This window comes from Halichoerus grypus, chromosome 5, assembly GCF_964656455.1.
Source record: "Halichoerus grypus chromosome 5, mHalGry1.hap1.1, whole genome shotgun sequence".
NCBI classification, from domain to species: Eukaryota; Metazoa; Chordata; class Mammalia; order Carnivora; family Phocidae; genus Halichoerus; species Halichoerus grypus.
Window position 1 is genome coordinate 133,748,066 of NC_135716.1, and position 19,300 is coordinate 133,767,365.

At 37.7% G+C, this 19,300-nt stretch overlaps 1 protein-coding gene across 25 annotated transcripts in view; it reads right to left on the reverse strand.

Annotated features, from left to right (window-relative positions):
- Positions 1 to 9,683: 9,683 nt before the first annotated feature.
- The window catches only part of MIER1 (MIER1 transcriptional regulator), a 66,871-nt gene continuing 57,254 nt past the window's right edge, over positions 9,684 to 19,300 (reverse strand). For all 25 annotated transcript variants that reach the window (XM_078072947.1, XM_078072948.1, XM_078072946.1 and 22 more), the window contains 2 exons: positions 15,059 to 15,198; positions 9,684 to 12,647 (listed from right to left, as the gene is read on the reverse strand). In XM_078072947.1, coding sequence (XP_077929073.1) covers positions 12,319 to 12,647; positions 15,059 to 15,198 — 469 coding nt within the window. In that variant the 3' untranslated portion in view covers positions 9,684 to 12,318. The remainder of the gene's footprint in view (positions 12,648 to 15,058; positions 15,199 to 19,300) is intronic.

Genomic DNA, 19,300 nt, shown 5'->3' on the forward strand with positions numbered 1-19,300 from the left:
TGTATTAAAATTCCTTTCTAAGTGCATACAGAGAGCTGTAAGTCTGCCCACATTTAAGAGGATGGCATCCAGTTAGTTGATTGAAACCCTGTTATAAACAGTTTGCCACCATGATACTGTGATTTATAATAGAAATTTATATTTGATCTTTGTCCCTGTTCCTGGCACATAGCTCCTAAAGTTCTTGTACATTATAACAAAAGATACTCCTGTAGCTCATATCTATTTTTGTTCCGAGTTGTTGAAATAGTTCCATAGCCATAAAGATGAAATGGGAGTCTTTTGTTATTCATAATGAGCCTCTTTCAACTGCACCTGTTTCTTAATGAGGTGACCTTTGGAGAGCCCCAAAGGATGGGTAGGAGCTGGTTGTGGGGGTAACCAACCGTGGTGATTTGTGTCGGGAACTTTCAGGCTCCTCCCCTACCCTTCTAGGGGAAGGGGAGAGGAACTGGAGGTTAAGTCAGGCACTGATGGCCAGTGATTTAATCAATCATGTCAACATAATGAAGGCTCCATAAAAATCCCTGAACTACAAGGTTTGGACAGCTTCCAGGCTGCTGAACGTGTGGAGGTGCTGGGGGGGTGGGGGTGCTCCCGGAGAGGGCAGGAAGGCCCCATGCCCCTTGCCACATATCTTGCCCAATGCATCTCTTCTTCCATCTGGCTGTTCCTGAGATACATCCTTTTATAAGAAACTGGTAGTTTAAGAAATAACTGTTTTCCTGAGTTCTGTGAACTACTCTAACAAAGTATTCAAACCTGAGCAGGTCCTGGGGACCTCTGGTTAATAGCTGGTTGGCCAGATGCACAGGTTGACCACCAGGATTTGTGATTTGCTTTGGAAGGGGGTGGGGGGAGGTAACAGTCGTGTGGGACTGAGCTTGTGAGTCTTGTGGGAACTACGGGACCGGATGCTAACTCCAGGTAGACAATGTCAGGACTGGGTTGTAGCTGACGCAGCCGGTGTTGTGGATTTGCTTGGTACATAGTATTGAGAGAAGACACAGGAGGAATTTTTCCTTTATAGCCATACAAGTATTTTGTATGAAGAGCACATACAATTAGATACCCAGTGTCTCTGGCGTACTTGTGCTAAATTCAAAGGAAAATATGTCATCTGCTTAATCAGTTGTCTAAGCCTCTGAGTAGCTTGACCAGGAAATAACCCTAAAATAAAACAGTGCTCATCAAGAGAGGCATTTTGGTACAGGAAAGCTCAACAGAATTAGGTACATTAAGGCTTTAAAACTGTTGCAAAATATAAGCATAAAATTTACCATTTTAACCATTTTTAAGTGTACAGTTCAGTAGTAGTAAGTATATTCACATTGTTGTACAACCAGTCTCTAGAACTTTTTCATCTTGCAACTAAAATTCATACCCATTAAACAGCTCCCCATTTCCCCCTTCCTTCCAGCCCCTGGGCAACATTCTACTTTCTATGAATTTGACTACTCTAGATAACCTCCTACAAGTGAAATCATACAGTTTTTGTCTTTTTGCTACTGGCTTCTTTCACATAACATAATGTCCTTGAGGTCCATCCATATTGTAGCATGTTGTTATAATTTTTTTCCTTTTTAAGGCTTAATAATATTCCATTGTATGTATATAGCACATTTTATTTATCCATTTGTCTGTTGATGGACACACTGGGCTGCTTCCACCCTTGGCATTGTAAATAATACTGCAAAAATTGGGTGTCTTAATCAGTTTGCTGTAACAAATTACTATAGAATGGGTGGCTTAAACAACAAACGTTTATTCTCACAGTTCTAGAGGCTGCCAAGTTCAAGATGAAGGTGCTGGCAGATCTGGCGTCTGGTAAGAGCCTGCTTCCTGGTTTGTGGGATATCCATCTTACCGTCACCTGATGGAGAGCAGAGAGGAAGTTTTGTCTTGCCTCTTCTTGTAAGGACACTAATTCTATGAGGGCTCCACCCTTATGACCTAATTACCCTCCAACTACCATCACACTGGGGATTAGGGTTTTAACATACAAATTGTGGGGGCGGGGGCACAAAATCTATAGTGGTGTGTGCAAAGATGCTTTCAATTCTTTTGAAATTGCTGGGTCATCTGGTCATTCTATTTTTATTTTTTTGAGGAACTGCCATACTGTTTTCTATTGTGGTTGCACCATTTTACTTTCCAGTCAGTGTGTACGAGGGTCCCAATTTCTCCACATCCTTGGTAAGACTTACTTTTACTGAAAGTAGCCAGCCTAGTGGGTGTGAGGTGATCATATGGTGGTTTTGATTTGTATTTTCTTAATGATTAGTGATGCTGAGCATCTTTTCATATGCATATTGGCCATTTATATACTTTCTTTGGTGAAAGGTCTATTCAAGTCCATTTTTTTGTTGGATTTTTTGTTCATGTGTCATTCTTTGTATGTTCTGAGTTTGAACCTCTTATAAAATACATTATCTGCAAATACTTTTTCTACTCTGTAGGTTGCCTTTTCATTCTTACTGTGTCCTTTGATGCAGTTTTAAATTTTGATGTAGTGCAATTTATGTTTTTGTGTTTGTTGATTATGCTTTTGGTGTTATATCCAAGAGGTGATGGTCAAATCCATTGTCATGAAGTTTTTCCCCTATGCTTTCTTCTAAGAGTTTTGTAATTTTATGTCTTACATTTAAGTCTTATATCCATTTTTAGTTTTTGCATATGGTATAAGGGTCTAACTCCATTCTTTTGCATGTAGTTTTACTGACACCGTTTGTTGAAGAGACTGCCCTTAGGCATGTTTTAATCAAGTTTTAAAAATCCTCTTAGAATTTGACTTTCTAATTTGTGAGATAAATGCTCTTTGATTCAGCCTTTTGCTAGTTTCTTGTCTCACCTTGGCTTCCATGCACAGGGCTGTCATTACTGGGGACCACCTCACAAGAGGCACTGCTGAGAGGAGCAAAGCACAGAGCTGGTGCCTTCGTGTGTCCATAGCAGGTGAGCAGTTACTGGGTATGCCCAGGACTTCCCTACAGCTCTCATCACATTAATTGTTCACCCATCCATCAAGCTAGACCGAGCTCACTGGGGCTGGCAGCCAGCCCCTAGCAGAGACCTGGCAAAACCATATTTAACAGATGGAGCTGAGTAAGGTAAATTGTCCAGTGTGGTTATGAAACCCACATTCAAATCCCAATCAGCCAGGCTCAAAAGACCTTTGCTCTTAACCACCATACTAGGTTCTTGTTTCACCATGTGTGTTTGTAATAACCTTAGTGGTACCAAGCTCATCATCACAATATGCCTGTCGAATGCCATTCTTCATTCCGAGCTTGTACACCACGGATTGAGCTGGTAGCTGGTTAAATCTGCAAAGGTAAAGCAGATGGGCCTTTCCAGCCGTACTCATGGGGCCCTCTTGTGGCAGTAGCAGCTGTTGGAGGATGATGGAGATGATGGGAAGCAGTGTGCATGAAAAGCAATTATTTACTGAGGGTCTGCTGTGTTCTTTCATGGAGTTAGGCCTTCACCATATCTTTGAATATTCTGACGCTTAACTATTGCACAAATAGCGGTTTAGACAAAGCTAAGGGATTTGTCCAACTTCCTTCAGCTGATAAATTTAAATATGGACTTTAATTCCAAAATCTTTTCTTCCCAAAGAATTCTAGATAACATCCCTAGATTAGAATGCCAAAGGAGAATCTCATCAGGAATGCCTCATCATGTGTGCTTATCCTTCAGGCAGTTTTTTCCAGTGAATAGTTTTGAGGACAATATCTACAAATGATGACAGAATCATTAAACTATCTGAGATGTAAGAATGTATAAGAGGAATATCATCCCGAGAATGGTAGGAAGAAGTTCCTTGGAGAAAAGACATTTGAGCCGATTCCTGAAGGAGACAACTAGTATTCGACTGAGGAGATACTGGAGGGGACAGCCCTCTAGCATTCCAGGGCCACTGTATCTGCTTCTGTCTGGGGTGCATCCCCCTTTAATGTCTTTATAGCAGATGCCCTCATCTCTGTGGGCCTTCCCTGGCCAGCCTATCTGAAATTGCACCCTACCGTTGTTGCTATTCCTCTCCTGTGCTTTATCTCTATAGCACTTGTCTCTTTTGATGAAATTTAAGCTTTATGAAGGCACAGATGTTGGCCTGTTCTGTTCACTGCAGTATCCCTGGCACCTAGAAACAACAGTGCCGGGCACACTGTGGGTACACTGTAAATATTTCCTGAATGAAAACATCTAGACAAAGAGCCAATTAATGGCTATATTTTTTAAGCATAGCAAGGCAGAAATATGGCCTCATCTTCATTTTAGAAAGATCATGCCAGCTGCAGTATTGGGACTGTAGGTCAGGAGTTGACAAATTCACGTCTTATAGGGAGGGGCCAGGCAGGTAGAAAGTGTGAATCTGAATGAATGTAATCAATACATACAGTAGTTAGTGGTAGGGCTTGTGGTACTTACCTGCTTAAAGGCATTGAAATTAGAACAAAAAAAAGTTGCCAGGCAGATCCGGCCTGCTGGCTGTTGGTGTGCCTAAATCGAGGAACTGCTGTACATCAGATTTGCACTCTAACAGGATCACTGAGGATGCTGTGCAGATTATGGTCAGGTGGGGGGCAAAGAAAGGCAGGACTGTACAGATGAATACATCAGCTAAGAAGATTGCTGTACAGTCCTGGGAAGAGATGATGCGGTCCTAAAGTGTAGCTGTGAAAGCAAAGAATAAACATTGAGTTATTTTAGGAGGTAGAATTAAACAGATGATAATGAAATCAGTTTCTAATTTTTATTTATAATTAAGGCTGTGGTGAATTTCCCTTTTGCCTAAGTCTGTTATACTCAAGGAGACCATCTGAACTCCAGGAGACCAAAGATGAACAATTTAAAGGTATTTAACTTAGGTTTCCAATGTTTTCCAGAAATGTAGTATTTGAAGTACAGCGAACAGTACTTGCTATGCCACAGTAAAAAAAATTTACTGAGCATTTGCTACCTGCTAGGTAGGCAGTTTTTTCTTAGCACCTTACATATTGATACATTTTAATCCCTTAAACAGTCCTTTAAAATTAAATTTTATTATCCTTATTTTATTTTTTTTTTAAAGATTTTATTTATTTATTTGAGAGAGAGAGAATGAGAGAGAGCACATGAGAGGGGGGAGGGTCAGAGGGAGAAGCAGACTCCCTGCCAAGCAGGGAGCCCGATGCGGGACTCGATCCAGGGACTCCAGGATCATGACCTGAGCCGAAGGCAGTCGCTTAACCAACTGAGCCACCCAGGCGCCCCTATTATCCTTATTTTAAAGGTGAGGAAACAGGCACAGAAATGTTCCATTGTTGGACAGTGGTGATTGTGAAAAAGTTATTTGCTTTACAGAATGTAGATATGCCTTCCCTGTATGGCCTACCTTTTGCTCTGAGTCTGTAGAGCCTTCTAGAACAAGCAGTACAGTGTAGTATTTGAGTATGGAAGAAATGTCAAATTACTTATTCTTTTAAATTAAATCAGATAAGTCCCCATCTTACCACCCAGCAGGAAATTCAATCCTGATCCTTCTCTAAGGTTAAACCCAGATTCAAGGGAATTGTAACGGTGCCTAGAAAATAGAAGAGAGGGGCGCCTGGGTGGCTCAGGTGGTTAAGCGTCCGCCTTCGGCTCAGGTCATGATCCCAGGGTCCTGGGATCGAGCCCCACATCGGGCTCCTGGCTCAGCGGGGAGCCTGCTTCTCCCCCTCCCTCTGCCTCTCGCCCTGCTCATGCTCGCTCTCTCTCTCTCTCTAGCTCTGTGTCTCAAATGAATAAATAAAATCTTAAAAAAAAAAAAAATAGAAGAGAGATCTTCTTCAGTACTTGATGGTCACTGCTTAAGTCCTCAGTTGACAATCTCCACGGTATCCTTTGAAGGCAGGTGGCACTGCAGATTCCAAACTTCGACACGGTGATGGTTGCTACTACTGGAAGGTTTCAATGCCTGGAGTCCAGCATGTCTTATACCCCTTGCAACCATTCCTCAAGGTCTTGCTAGGCAAAGAACCGCATTCCAACTATTCTTCAGAGCCTACCAACCAGCTTTTTTCCAATGGGACTTTCTCCTTTCCAGAATTCAGACTTGAGGGAAAAAAGGGTAGAACAGGTTGTTTGCAAATAACATCTGCTTTCTGCCCTGCAACACCCATCTTCCCCCCGAACACAAAGATCTAACTTGGGAAACTAGGTGAACAAATGCAGATCTTTGGGAAGTGTGTCTTTCAACTTCCCAAGACAGCCCAATTTCCCCATTCATGAACACCTGTAATCGTTGTGAGAATTGGTTTATAATGAGTGTTTAGCACAGTGCAGGTAACAGTAATTCAATAATGGTATATGGTAATACTTGGATTAGGCTTGTTTCAGCTGCCAGATGAACCTTTCTCTGTGACCAACACATGCTCCTTTTGAGGGAATGCCTCTTTCCCAACTGTTGAAGCCAAATGAATCCGAAAAGAGCTGCTGCCCTATGAGAGCTGCTTGCCTAGCTACAATGATGGGTTGGCTAAAGGGTGGCTAGTAATTCACTTCCATGGCCATGGGGACTGATTGGTCAAGGGTCGAGCCCAAGACTCTAGCCATGAATACAGAATTATAAACTATTAAGTACCATGGAGGAAAAGGACAGAGGACTCAGACCTTATCTAAGCAGCTGAGTCTGAGGTTGTTGGACAAATCGTTTTTCCATTTTGGGTCTTAGGTTTTCCCCTTCCGTAAAATGAGGGGACTGTATGGGAGGCTCTAGAAGGGTCACATTTGGACTTTGGCAGGCTCCTCTCACCAGTTGCTTCATTTACAGGGTACTTGTTGGCGCTTTAGAAGGCCCAGGGTGTGCAGGGTTCTGCTGGAGCTGCGTATGTTATCAAAACACACCTGCTGGTTTACGTTTGGCTTCCTATTTAAATGTCTCCTTGCCAGTTACATAGCAAAGTAGAGGAAATTGGATTCAACTGCCAAGTGAGCGCTAGCAAAATTTGAAGGCTACCGTAAGTTTGCAATTCTGAAATCGAAGGTTTTTTTTTCTTGAGTTTATTGCCTAACTCATTTGGCAGCAGTATCTGACCTGAAACGTGTGTGAACATGAATACATTTTATGGTGGACGAAAGTGTTTTTAATCCTAGGTTCTAGACGTGGCTATGGATGTTCTTTAAAACAGTACTTCTCTAAAATCTAAAAAATTCTGGCCACTAGAATTTTGGATAAGGGATTATAGACCTGTACTACTACTACTGGATCTTTACCTAGTGCTCTCTAGAGAGAGTTCCTTATGTGTGATTTTTTTATTCTTACATGTGATTTTCACATCCCAATACAGCCCTGTGATACTGGCCCAGTAAGTTTCATCCTTACTTTACAGATGGGCAGTTCAGGTGTTTATGTTTTTAAGTGCAAATGCCCGTCTACTACACACTGGCGGACAAATGCAGACCCTGACATAATAGAGAGGCCACATGGCAACAGTTCATGAAGCTCATAATTCAGGCTGTCTGGAATGAGTCATCCGAATGAATTTCCACCAACCACAACTATATATGCGGAGGGGACTACTGGAATATCCATACTCAGAATGACTGGCACTACTATTAGCTCCTAGCCAGAACAGATCTCTCATGTTCACTCAGCTAAAGCACAACTGCTGACAGAGGAGGAGTCAAGTATTAAAAAGTCTCTTTTTGGAGCGAGCTCTTTCACTAAATCTTGATTTTCTTTTTCGTCAGGAATTTACAGTGGCTCAGATTAGCCTGATGCCACTCTCTGCTTGATCTCTTACAGTTCTAGGAGAAACCATTTCAGGGTCCAGATCTCTGTTCTCTCTAAAAAAACTTAAGTGTAGGGGTGCCTGGGTGGTTCAGTCGGTTAAGTGTCCAACTCTTAATTCCAGATCAGGTCATGACCTCAGGTTGTGAGATCAAGCCCCGCATTGGGTGTGGATTCTCTCTCCTCCTTTCCCTCTGGCCTCCCCACCCCCCCAACCAAAAGAAGTGTATAGTCCTTAAATTAATCCAAAGTTCATCTTCTTTCAAAGAGAAAAGAGCAAAACTATTTATTTTAGAAGTCCCTGAGCTCTACAAGCAAGTTCTAGCTGGTGTGCAGAAAGACACATTTAGCCCATGCTATCATGTTCATAGAAAGTGAATGTTTCATAACCAGGCCAAATTTGCATTAGGCCTCCAAACTTTAGGGAATCAGGATCCCTACCCTTACAATAGCACTCACTGGACGTGAGTGAGAAAAAGGATGAGTCCTGAATAATCCATAGCTGTTATGTTGTAATCAGTCCTGCAGTAAAAGTTAAAAATAAATGGTCTTAGGAAAATTGTACATATATTTCATGTTGCTTAATTTCTAACCAAAATATTAAGCTCAAGGAAAATCTTATTTAGCTAGAATTCTATGACACAAAGCCTAGTAAATGGTTTCCTTCACATCGTGCCTACGGTTTCTTTCCTTTTGCACCCTCTGTGCTAAGCATACACTTCTCCCCATAGCCCTTACCTGCTAATGCCTTCTCTTTGATGAAGAGAATGTGCTACAGGTTTCTGAAGCCACAAGCCAAGCAGAGTAGCTGGTACAAGCATAGCCTAAATATTTGCTGGATAAGAGGATATATGCAGACTTGTCCTGCTGACATTTCAATGTGAAGGCACAGAGAATGGAGTTCAGCTCCAGTTTATGTGGCAGTTTATCTTCAGTGTCCTTCAGAGAATAGGTAGCCTTTAAGATGGTGTTCAAATTTCTTAGAGCAAGCAAAATGACATTTTAAGCATATATCATACATCCTAAATAAGCCATAGGAACATGTATAAAAACAAGCGAAGATAAAAAAAAAATCATGGTCAGAAAAGGAAAAACTCATGTACTTACAGATGTCAAAAGATGTCGGCTCTATACTAAGAGCACATAATAAATGAGCTTATGGAAAACTGATATTAGAAAATGAGGCTACTCCCTCAGCCCATGACTTGGGGGGATGACCCTATAAGATTTTGTAAAGGATAAACTTGATTTTTATTAAAGAGTTGATTTTATGATTTAAAAAATTAATCAGTGGAATTATATAATACAGAAAGAAAAGGTCATTTTTAGAATAAAAGGCTTAAAATTTAGAAATTTTTGTTCTTCCCTATATTATATGATTTTCCACCCTGTCAATTTTCATAAATATGAATTATGTATGGGAAACTTTTTATTTCTGTTTTGGCACTTAGTAGTGATATAGAGCCAATCAGTTACACACCTCTAGGGTCATCAGCATACACCTTCCCTATGGAAATTCACCAACCCTCACTTATAAAATGCCCACTCTTAATTTACCATTTAAAGGAAAGTAAGTATTGTGACAAAAGTGTTTTTGCAAAATTACTGATGTGAACTGTACTACAAAAGACAGGGAAAATTTGTAATTACATAGTTTAGAGAAAGAGAAATGGGTGAATAGAGGTCCAAAGACCAAAGGATCTCCCTGGAGGAAAAAAGACAAAAATACATCACCCAAGATGAGGTCAAAGGGACCAGAAGCCACTCAAACACTAGTTCATGTGACATATCTAGGAGAAGAAGGAACAGAGATTATACATATTTGCATTGTGAACAGTATGTATTATACAAACTTAAAATCTGTTAAGTAAAACCTAGTGAATCAAGCTAATGAAAATCATTCACACGGTATTACGTAGACAAGTATGTTTAAAAAAATATTTTAATAAGCATATTCAGAATGGCAGACAGGGAATGGGAAAAGGAATTATTTTACAGTGCAAAATTACTATGCATAAATTTAAAAACATCTAATTCATAATTTTAAATGCCTATTTAAATATTCAAATACATTTTAAAGCTCAACACACTTGTGTTGAACTGAGTTGCAGATTCTGAACTCTATTTGAAAACACATTATAAAACAGAATACCATTTCAGATGAAAATAATGGTGCTTTGCTGAGGGTGGGTATGGGATGGGGGAAACTAAGTAACTATTAACAAAGGCTTCTTTTCCCAATGCAGTTTGTTAAGAGTTCAAGAGTTATGAAATGTACTAAATCTTAAAGCAAATTAAATTCATGATATTACTAAAAATTTTAAAGTAGTGCAATGATGTATTTATAGTGGCTGCATTATGAAGAACAAAGTGTGTGAAATACCTGTATAAACACAAAATACAATTAAATATTTGTTCACGAAAAGCTGAGCATTATGTATTATAATAGTGGAATGTCTTTCATTAGGCATACTTTAAAAAGATAAGATTAAGAAAAGTAAAATTTCCTAACATGTGTACATGTGCCATATTTGCAGACATGCCTGAGAATGTACTAAAAATGTTCCTGTAGTATTAGTTTCCAAGAACTTCACAAACCTGCAAACAAAATGCATCTTGAAAAAAAGGTGAAAATAGCATCTCTAATATTGCAACAACTTAAAAAGTACAGCATCACTCTTCATTTGAAACACTTCTATAGATCATCTTTGACAAAGAGCTAGGATACTTTGGATTCATGTAATAAAAACTGATTTAGAAAATGGATTGTGACCATATGCTAAAGCTGCCATTCTGGATAAATTAATGTTGTAGGTAAAACAAAACAAAAGCAACAAAAAATTCACGCTTCTCAACACTTCCACCCAAAACTTTGATTTACTCAGATATGTATATAACAGTGAATGTGCATTAAATGAAGTCAAGCGTTGTAAAGTGGCTTTTTAACACTGTTTGTTTGGGGAAAAGAGTTGTTCACATTGGTGGAAGGAAGCAGACTGAACATATGTTAATAGTAATACTTCATGGGGTAAGGCCTAAACCATAACTTCTCAGTGCAAACCTTTACTCAATTGCATAAAACAGTTGAGCCATTAAAAACAAGACCACAGAAGATTTATTTTAAAAAGGCATTAGCTCTTGAACTGATGGCTGAAAATGAATCAGTGTAAGCATTTGGGGTGTGCCTGTGTGAAAAAACAAGAATAGTTAATAATCTTTTATAAAAGTTTGGATATAGGTTGGTCTATCAGCTGTATAAAACTACATTTTTAACAAGAATTTTGCACTAAAAATAAAATGGCACTCTTGCAAGGCTATGCAAATGGATGGTCCTATTTGTAATCACACAGAGCAATGGTTATACATCTTATTTTCATTTTGGAACATCACTTTTTCCTCATAAAACCAATATTGTTATCTGCGAACTCCTTGTGTGCGCCAACATCTAAATATTGCTTGACCTTTTCCCCTGTTTAGTTAATGCAAAAATGGGAAATTTTATAATGCATATAAAAATAACCGAACAGGATTCTGGTCAGCATGATATATTGAAGCACTTAAACCAACATTAAACTTTTGTCTTGCTTCAAAAATAATTTTGAAAATTATAGCAAACGCAAAACAAACTATGCAATCTAGATATCATGCTTAACTTCAAAATTCTCAAACTATTTGTCCTTAAGTAGAAATTTGAAAAAACAAATTTTCACAATCCTTTATGAATGCTTTTACCACCTGTATAAGAAACATGACTTAGTTACTACACAAACACTTAAAAATTCATTAGAAAAACCTTAGCAAAATAAAATGAAAGCTGACAGACTCAGAATATCAATTCCTCTCATAAAAGTTTACCAACTGTACAAGTTAAGAAAATTATACAAGCTTTTGTATTAAGAAAGGACAGCTCAGTCAAGACATATGTACTGTAAAAATCTTTCAAAGGCTACAAAGAATCTGGAAAAATACAGAATGTATTTCTTAAGCCCAGATAAGAATATGGAAAGACATCATTGATGTCAACAATTTTACATATACAAACCTGACTTGGTTTATTTTTAAACTTCTATATATAAAAAAATCATGCTAGCATAACTTTCAGGATTCATAAGGGTTTCCTTAATAATGACACTCAATTTGTATGGAGAGAAAAATGTCTCTTATAAAAGATAAAGACATCTCAAGAAACTCAGAAAAACTGGTGTTAAACAGAAATTTGAACGTGGTTTTTTCTTCTCTACCAAAAACTAAGCAAAAAGTACCTGTAGTGAGCTTTTAAGATTAATACATCAAATGAGAAGGTACAGATAGTTCTGTAGTTCATTCAAATTTACTAAACTATTTGTTTTATCCTTAACAGGGTCTTTACACTTTTAAAGTAAAAAGTCTACAAAGGGCAGAATTATGAAATCTTATTTACTAAAGTTAGGACTCAATTCAAATTTTCAAAATTTTAACCAACTGCTTCAAGGAAATCAACTTTTTAAGGTAACCCATCAACCCTGAAAATTTTAGTCACACCAGATTTTACTCCAAAGAAAGTAAAACAAGTCTAAAATTTAGTCATCTGTGTTTTCAAGTTCTTCAAATTTTCCATGTGACATTGCTTCTTGGAAAAATTCAGAAGAACCTGGACTTTCTTTTCCATTGCTGTTTACCCTTCGCCTTTTGGCAGGTCTCTCACTTTTTTCATCAAAATCATTTTCATTTCTTGCAGTCATATGGGCAAGTTTTGGGTCAGTGGTAAGGTTATCGGTTTCATAACCATTAGTATCCATGTCTGCATGAAGTGGTCTCTTATTTCCACCTGTTGGTCCATTAACGTGTAACCCTTCAACTTTGATTTCTTCTTTGTTCAACATTTCACCTGGTCCATTAGATGACACCCCTACATTGGAAGAAACATAAGTGAAACTGCTAGTATTAAAAAGCTAACTTTGTCAACTATTCTAAAACAGCTATTGTAAAACAGCTTTTCATCAAGGATGAGAGGTGTCAAATCTGTATGTACATATGGTCTGAACTCTGGCTCTATTTACTGAGTTAACTGTGTCACCCTGGGCAAAAGTTACTTACATTCTTTGTACCTCAGTTTCATTACATATACAATGAGGGTAATAAGAGACTTAACTTACAGGCTCGCTATGAAAATTAAGTAAGTTAATAAATATAAAGAATTAAAAGAATAGATTCTGGCATATGTTAGGAGCATGTTGGTGTTATGTAACAACAAATAAGCACTGGGTCCAGTAGTCTAAATAAGCTAAATTAAAGCAAAGATACACACAAATTAGCAAAATGGTAATAACTTTCTAAAACTATATAAAAAAAAATTGACATTCGTTAGAAGCTTGAGTTTTCTACTGCCATATAAAATGACATGACTTTTATTCTTAATGTAAGTAAACCCTGGGTATTGTGCTTTAAGGGTAAAGATCACACATTATATTTATCTAAATAGATTTAAATAATCTGTCACAATGTTAAAAAATTAATGCTTGCACTGTCCAAACATACATTTGAAAGTCATAAAAGCAAACACAAATTCCTCCGTAACAGGTGAGAAAAGAGAATAATTATTTACTACAAGTTACAGTAAAAAAGGCACGTTAGAGTTGACTGCAAAATGAACTAGACATTTTGGATACTTAATGTAAATACAGAATGTGCCACTGGAGATAATTAAATTTTAATTTAATTATTAAATAAGGATAAAGGATGAGCCTCAAATACTACATTTGGGTCAAAGAAAATATTCTATGTCCCCAACTCAAAAGTGCACTCAAATCATAAATGCATATGGGGATTGTGCATCACGATGCAGAAGAAATGATACTGTTATAGTAAGCCCAAAGAGCTATGTGACCACTGTGAGTAGGTAAAAAATAAGATTTCAAGACACTAAGCCCCTTACGAAAGAAAGAAAATCACACTGGAGAATTCCTTCCTTTCCTTGAAAAACCTGGGAATCTTGATTATGGGTACCTAGGTGAATGGCTTCTGGGATACTGAATAATTTATAAGTAATTTATAAACACCTCCTTAGGTTAACTTCATATTCTCATCAAATGGTTAAAAAAGAAAACAAAAAAAGAGAAACAATTTGGTATCATGAGCACACAGGGAAAGCAGTATCAACTGTATGCGTCCCTGAGCTTCTTGCCTCAGTTGAAAGGTCAGACTCTTAGCTTCTTACTCTACTTCAGGATAGCATTAAACAACATGCCCTCAAACCTGTTTAGAACCAAAAAATGGCTGCTGAGCCCTCTTTTTTTGTTTGTCTGGCTTGTTCTTAGGGGGAAGTAGTGAAGGAATAGAGAGGGGTCATCAAATGAACAAAGTATATTCACTCCAGCAGTGCCAGTGTGAGACCAAAGGTCAGAATAAGGGATAATCGTTCAGTGTTCTTCTAACTTCTGTTGGGGAGCTTAGCTCTCCACTGGCCCTCCCTTAAAACTGTTATATCAGAATGCAGGTGCAGAACTTATCTCTAATTCACTAGTTTCCTCTTTTAGAGGAGTGAAAGGCTTTATTAGTCTCTGCTTGGCAACTGTCTTACTTAGGAAGACCATTTTAATTAAAGCAGAAATCAAAATAATTCTCTGACTAGGTCTTACCAGCACAATGATCTTTGGTCCACTGTATATTTTAAACAAGAACATTACCTGGATCTCAAACATAATGGAATGTCATTTGCTTCTTTCTCACGGAAATAAAAATAGAAATGTTTCTGTACAGTTTTAATGCAGAGCCTGACACGTGCTTTATCTTTTCTCATCCTTCAAGGTTATTATGCTATCAGAGAGAAAACTATTCAAAACCATGCCCTTATTATCTACTTCTTTTCACCAAATGCTTAAAGCACTTTCCTGATAAAGTGTTACAGCTTTCAAAGTATTTCATAAATACCTGTGTACTTCTGATGTGAAATGGCTAAATGGCTGGTGTTTTGGTCTAAGAGTTAACAAGAAAATTCTATCCAAGCATCCCAACTGATGAAGAAAATCAATGCTACTCAAAAAGAATAAATTCCTTAAAAGAAATGGTCACTATTGATGGTTTATTTTTATTAAACTTAGTTTTTAGTGATGTCAACAGGAATTCTTTCCAATCTGTATTCTGTGTTAGTATGTATGTATGCTGGTTATTATGTATATTCGTTCTGTGGGTATTTATAATTACTATTTTTACAACTTCTGCATTGGAAGTTTAATACAAACCAAAACTGAATTGCCTGGGCTACTAAAAGAAGAGTGCCCTTCATCATGAACAAACCAAAGTACTTCTCTAGTTGCTTACCATTCTGATTACTATTGCTGATAGTGCCATCTTCTTTCTCAGACTGGCTGTTACTACTGTTTGAGGCAGTTGGGGGAGGGGACGGTGCTCGACTAGATGCAGCACTTTCACTTTCATCTAGAAGACGATCCATATAATCCCTTAAAATTAAGTGAAATAAAAGTTATTTTCTTACATTAAAAAAAGCTGAAAATTAAAATTGAGGTTAAATTTAGAAGGCTTTATTAAATATGTCCTAATTTTCACTTACATTCATTCCAGTGCCTCATCTACCCCACCAGGATCTGAACATTTAAATGGAAAGCTCCTTTTGGTTACATGTTTGTTGGAAAAATGTATAAGGGCTTTAAACCAGCAAATTTTAGATACCTATAGGAAGTTTTAAAACTTTTAAAACTATAGGCAAGTGCTCAGAGTGGCCCAATTAAAATCAGTGGTTCTGTAAGTGAAGACAGGGATGGTACCAATCAGGAGTACAGAAGAACTTCTGCACAAAGAAAGACTGAAATTTTAAAGCTCCTAAAGACTATGTGATGGCTATAGCAATACCTGGAAGACAAATTAGGGCCTACCAATGAATCACTTCCCTGAACTTTCCCGGGTATCTTCTGTATTACCTTTCTGCTAGATGTGAGCTATAAAAGGCTAAGTTCCTGAGCTTATCTGCTGGCTTTGTCTGCCAGCATACCATTAGAGGTGAACTCACTTCTTCCCTAAGTTATTCCTGAGCTATATGGCATGGGAGGCCGCTGTATTAAGTGACTTTGGGTTGGGGTTAGAAGAGCTGGGCTAAAACACTTATCTCTGAGGTTTAGTGTCTTTACCTAGAACATCATGTATGTATCTACCACACAGAGTTGCTGCACAAGATGTGTGCAGGAAAGTGTTTTTGTAAACTATGAAGTGCTATTAAGTCATTAGAATAAAGGTCAGCAAACTATGGCTTGTGGGCTGGCCACTGGTTTTGTGAGTAGTATTTTGATGGGACATAGCCACATCCACTCATTTACATAGTATCTATGACTGCTTTTGCACAACAGCAGAGCTGGGTGGTTGCAAGAGAACCAAAGGCCCCCAAAGCCGAAAATATTTACTCTAGCTCTTTACGGAGAAAGTCTGCTGATACCAGTGCTGGACTCATGCCCCAAAGGCAGGAATTTGTCTTTTTGTTCACCACTGAACCACCTGTGCCTAAGTTGTGCATGGCACAGAATAGAAGCTCAAAAAAAAACATAAAGCCATTACTTTAAAATTCCCTCAGAATAACTGTAATAGAAATACTAAGACAAATCCTGAGAATTTCTCAGCAAGTAAGAATGTGTGTAAGAAGGAAACAGTGGAAAGGCTTAGGATTTTACTCAAAGTGTGGCAATAGTCTACAACAGACTATTCACTGTAGCTATAATATCAAACTACATGATCACACTGTCCCCTGGGATATGAAGATATAATAAATATAGGGACTTGAAGCTTTCAACAGTCTGAGGTACAAAACACCTATCAAAGAAATGTATATAACCATGAGCTAATCAATTTACCATTCTAGGCCTTATTTTCCTTGCCTATGAATAGAATTAAATGGTGTTTTAGTCCCCCCTCCAGCTTTATGCCATTTATCATAATTCCAGAACAATTATGTAACAAATTTGAAGCACACGGAAATACAAATGAGTATGAATGCAAAGGAATTTCGGAGGCTAGGACTAATAAGAACAGATGATACATGATGAGGAATTGTTGGAAATAAATTTGGTATGGTAGGGATGGATAATGGAGGATGTGAAAAGCCAAGCAAAGGAAGCTAGAATTGACTAGATACTGCAATGATATTGTAAAAGAATTATCATTTCTTAAGGATTAATGGCATCCACAATGAGTAAGGAAGAAGAGTCAGGTGGGCCATCCAGGAGGTCGGAGTAGCATTCAGATAACCAGAGTTATGATGGGTTAACTTTTACTTTAAAAAAAAAAATTATTTGCAAGGCTGTTACAGTAAAGTCTCTAATTTGCATATGGCTACCAGTTCTTCCAGGTAGTGACTAGAGAAAATCTGCAGGAAGATCTTTGCAAAGGTTGTTTATAAAGCATAAAAATGGCAAATGTGCTTCATTCTGGTGAACAAATGGAATGTAAAAATGTAACAAAAAAATGAACAAATAACTTTCAGGATAGTGTGCTCTAACTATGGATTTTGACTAAAAAAGGAAGATGAAAAAACTCAAATTTCTGTCTTATAATAATAACTTAATGTTTTGTGCACTGGAAGTGCAACTAAAAACAAAAGGAGGTCCTGAAAGCAAACTGAAAAGAATCTCCATGCTTATAGAAAACCACAATTTCTCCCTGTTTGGGCAATAATTATAGTCTGGTCACAGCTTCTTATAGAAGATGTAGCACAGCTAAAAGGGATAAATAGGAATAAAACATTACAGTTCTGTCAGTTAAAAAAAAAAAAACAACTTTATGAAACACCTACAGGGGATATAACTGAAGCCTACAAAAACCACCATATTCTCGCCTAGGGAGACAAAAACACATTTGTTCACTTCCTACCATTATACCAGGGGACCACTGTAAAAATCTTAAAGCATGAGAAAAGAGATAATACGGTAACTGCAGCTACTCCACCTACTGAATACTTAACCTTAAGAGGAATCAAGGTTACAGATATAAGGATCTTCAAAAAGTTTCCAGAAGCTATGGAGATTATCAGAGAAACTCAAATGTTTGGCAGCACATCCCTACCTAACCTGTTGAGCTTGACAGCACAGAGGACCAACTAAGCCAGCCCACAACACTTCCCTTGGTGATGCTTTCTGAAAGAGAAAACTGGATGGACCATGGGTCTGACCCAGCATGGCAATTCTTATGTTCTTACTGCTGGTGACGACAGATTGCCTGTAGTTCGTGTGTGAACATTATTTCTGAAATGGGTGAAAAAAATGAAAGATGTTACTATTGCTTTTCCCTATAGAATAGCTTGAAAACTGACTATTTTAAGATATACTCTGAAGACTAGATCACTGTATCTAGTTCTACATCATTATACCTTAATATTACCAATAAATCACCAAGAAAAAAATTAACTATAAATTTTTAACATTAAGCAATTAGATAAAATTTGGAATACTATGTATGAAATTCTACTCTAGCCATCATGAGCTTTGAATAATGGGGGATGAGGCACAGAGTCCAATGTCCCATGATTTCCAAGGGCAATCATACCCATTTATTCCCTTTTAGATAATTTTGCTTTGGATTTTAGAGTGTTTAATCCTCCAGGAAAGTGACCAGCAGAGACACCTGTAAATGAACATGACCAAGAAACAGTCTAGCCTAGGAGTTTGCAAAGCACAATCAAATATGCATATAAGCACTTCTTTCAAAGGCAATTATTTGGCCAACCCTAAGAACTTTACTGGTACACACTGACCAAATGAAGTTACAACTTAGCATTATTTTTATTCTGTAAAAAGCAGAAAATAATCAAGGATAGAATGGTAAAGTTTAATTCCAGCATCTTAGAGCAACTCAACGAGAGACGAAAAGTTCATTCAATACTCTATGTACTTAAGTAACAAATTACCAGTGGCAGCAGGGACAGTTTTTTTCCAAAGCTAGACTGAATGAGGCTAAGAGATTTTGGTGCATGGTGACTGGTACAGGCAGCATTTTGCATGAAGACTACATATAATAACAACTCATACTCCCTATTTCACTGGGAGTAAGCTAAAGTTGCAGGACTAATTATTAAATATTTCTGTTAGGGGAAAGGTTTCAGGAAATCTGGGAAAAGGGAAGTCACCATGGACATATTCTTTCCTCTTTAAAAAACTGTGTAACAAAAAAGAAAATGAAATTTGACCTGACTTATTATCTCTATGTCTTTTCCCTTCTATATCATCTATACCCAAATCTTATTTTGGTTCCTGGGATCAAAAGTAGACGGGACAAAGAAAAATACTAATTTCCATTCCTTTTTAAAGGGCCTCTATTAGGCATACCATATAGCTTTTGAAAAGAGTCTTTTTCCTATTCTCACTGTGCTCACAGTATTATTAGATTAAAACTATGTGCTTATACTGAATGGAACAGAAATTAACAAAAACATGCTTTAACAGCTGTTATGATCCATTTCCTTTCCTGGAAACATACTCTAATATTTGCTTTGAGGTATTTATTGTCTCAAGCAATATGAATTGTAGTTTATGTTTCATAAGACACTGAAAAGTCTAAATGCCC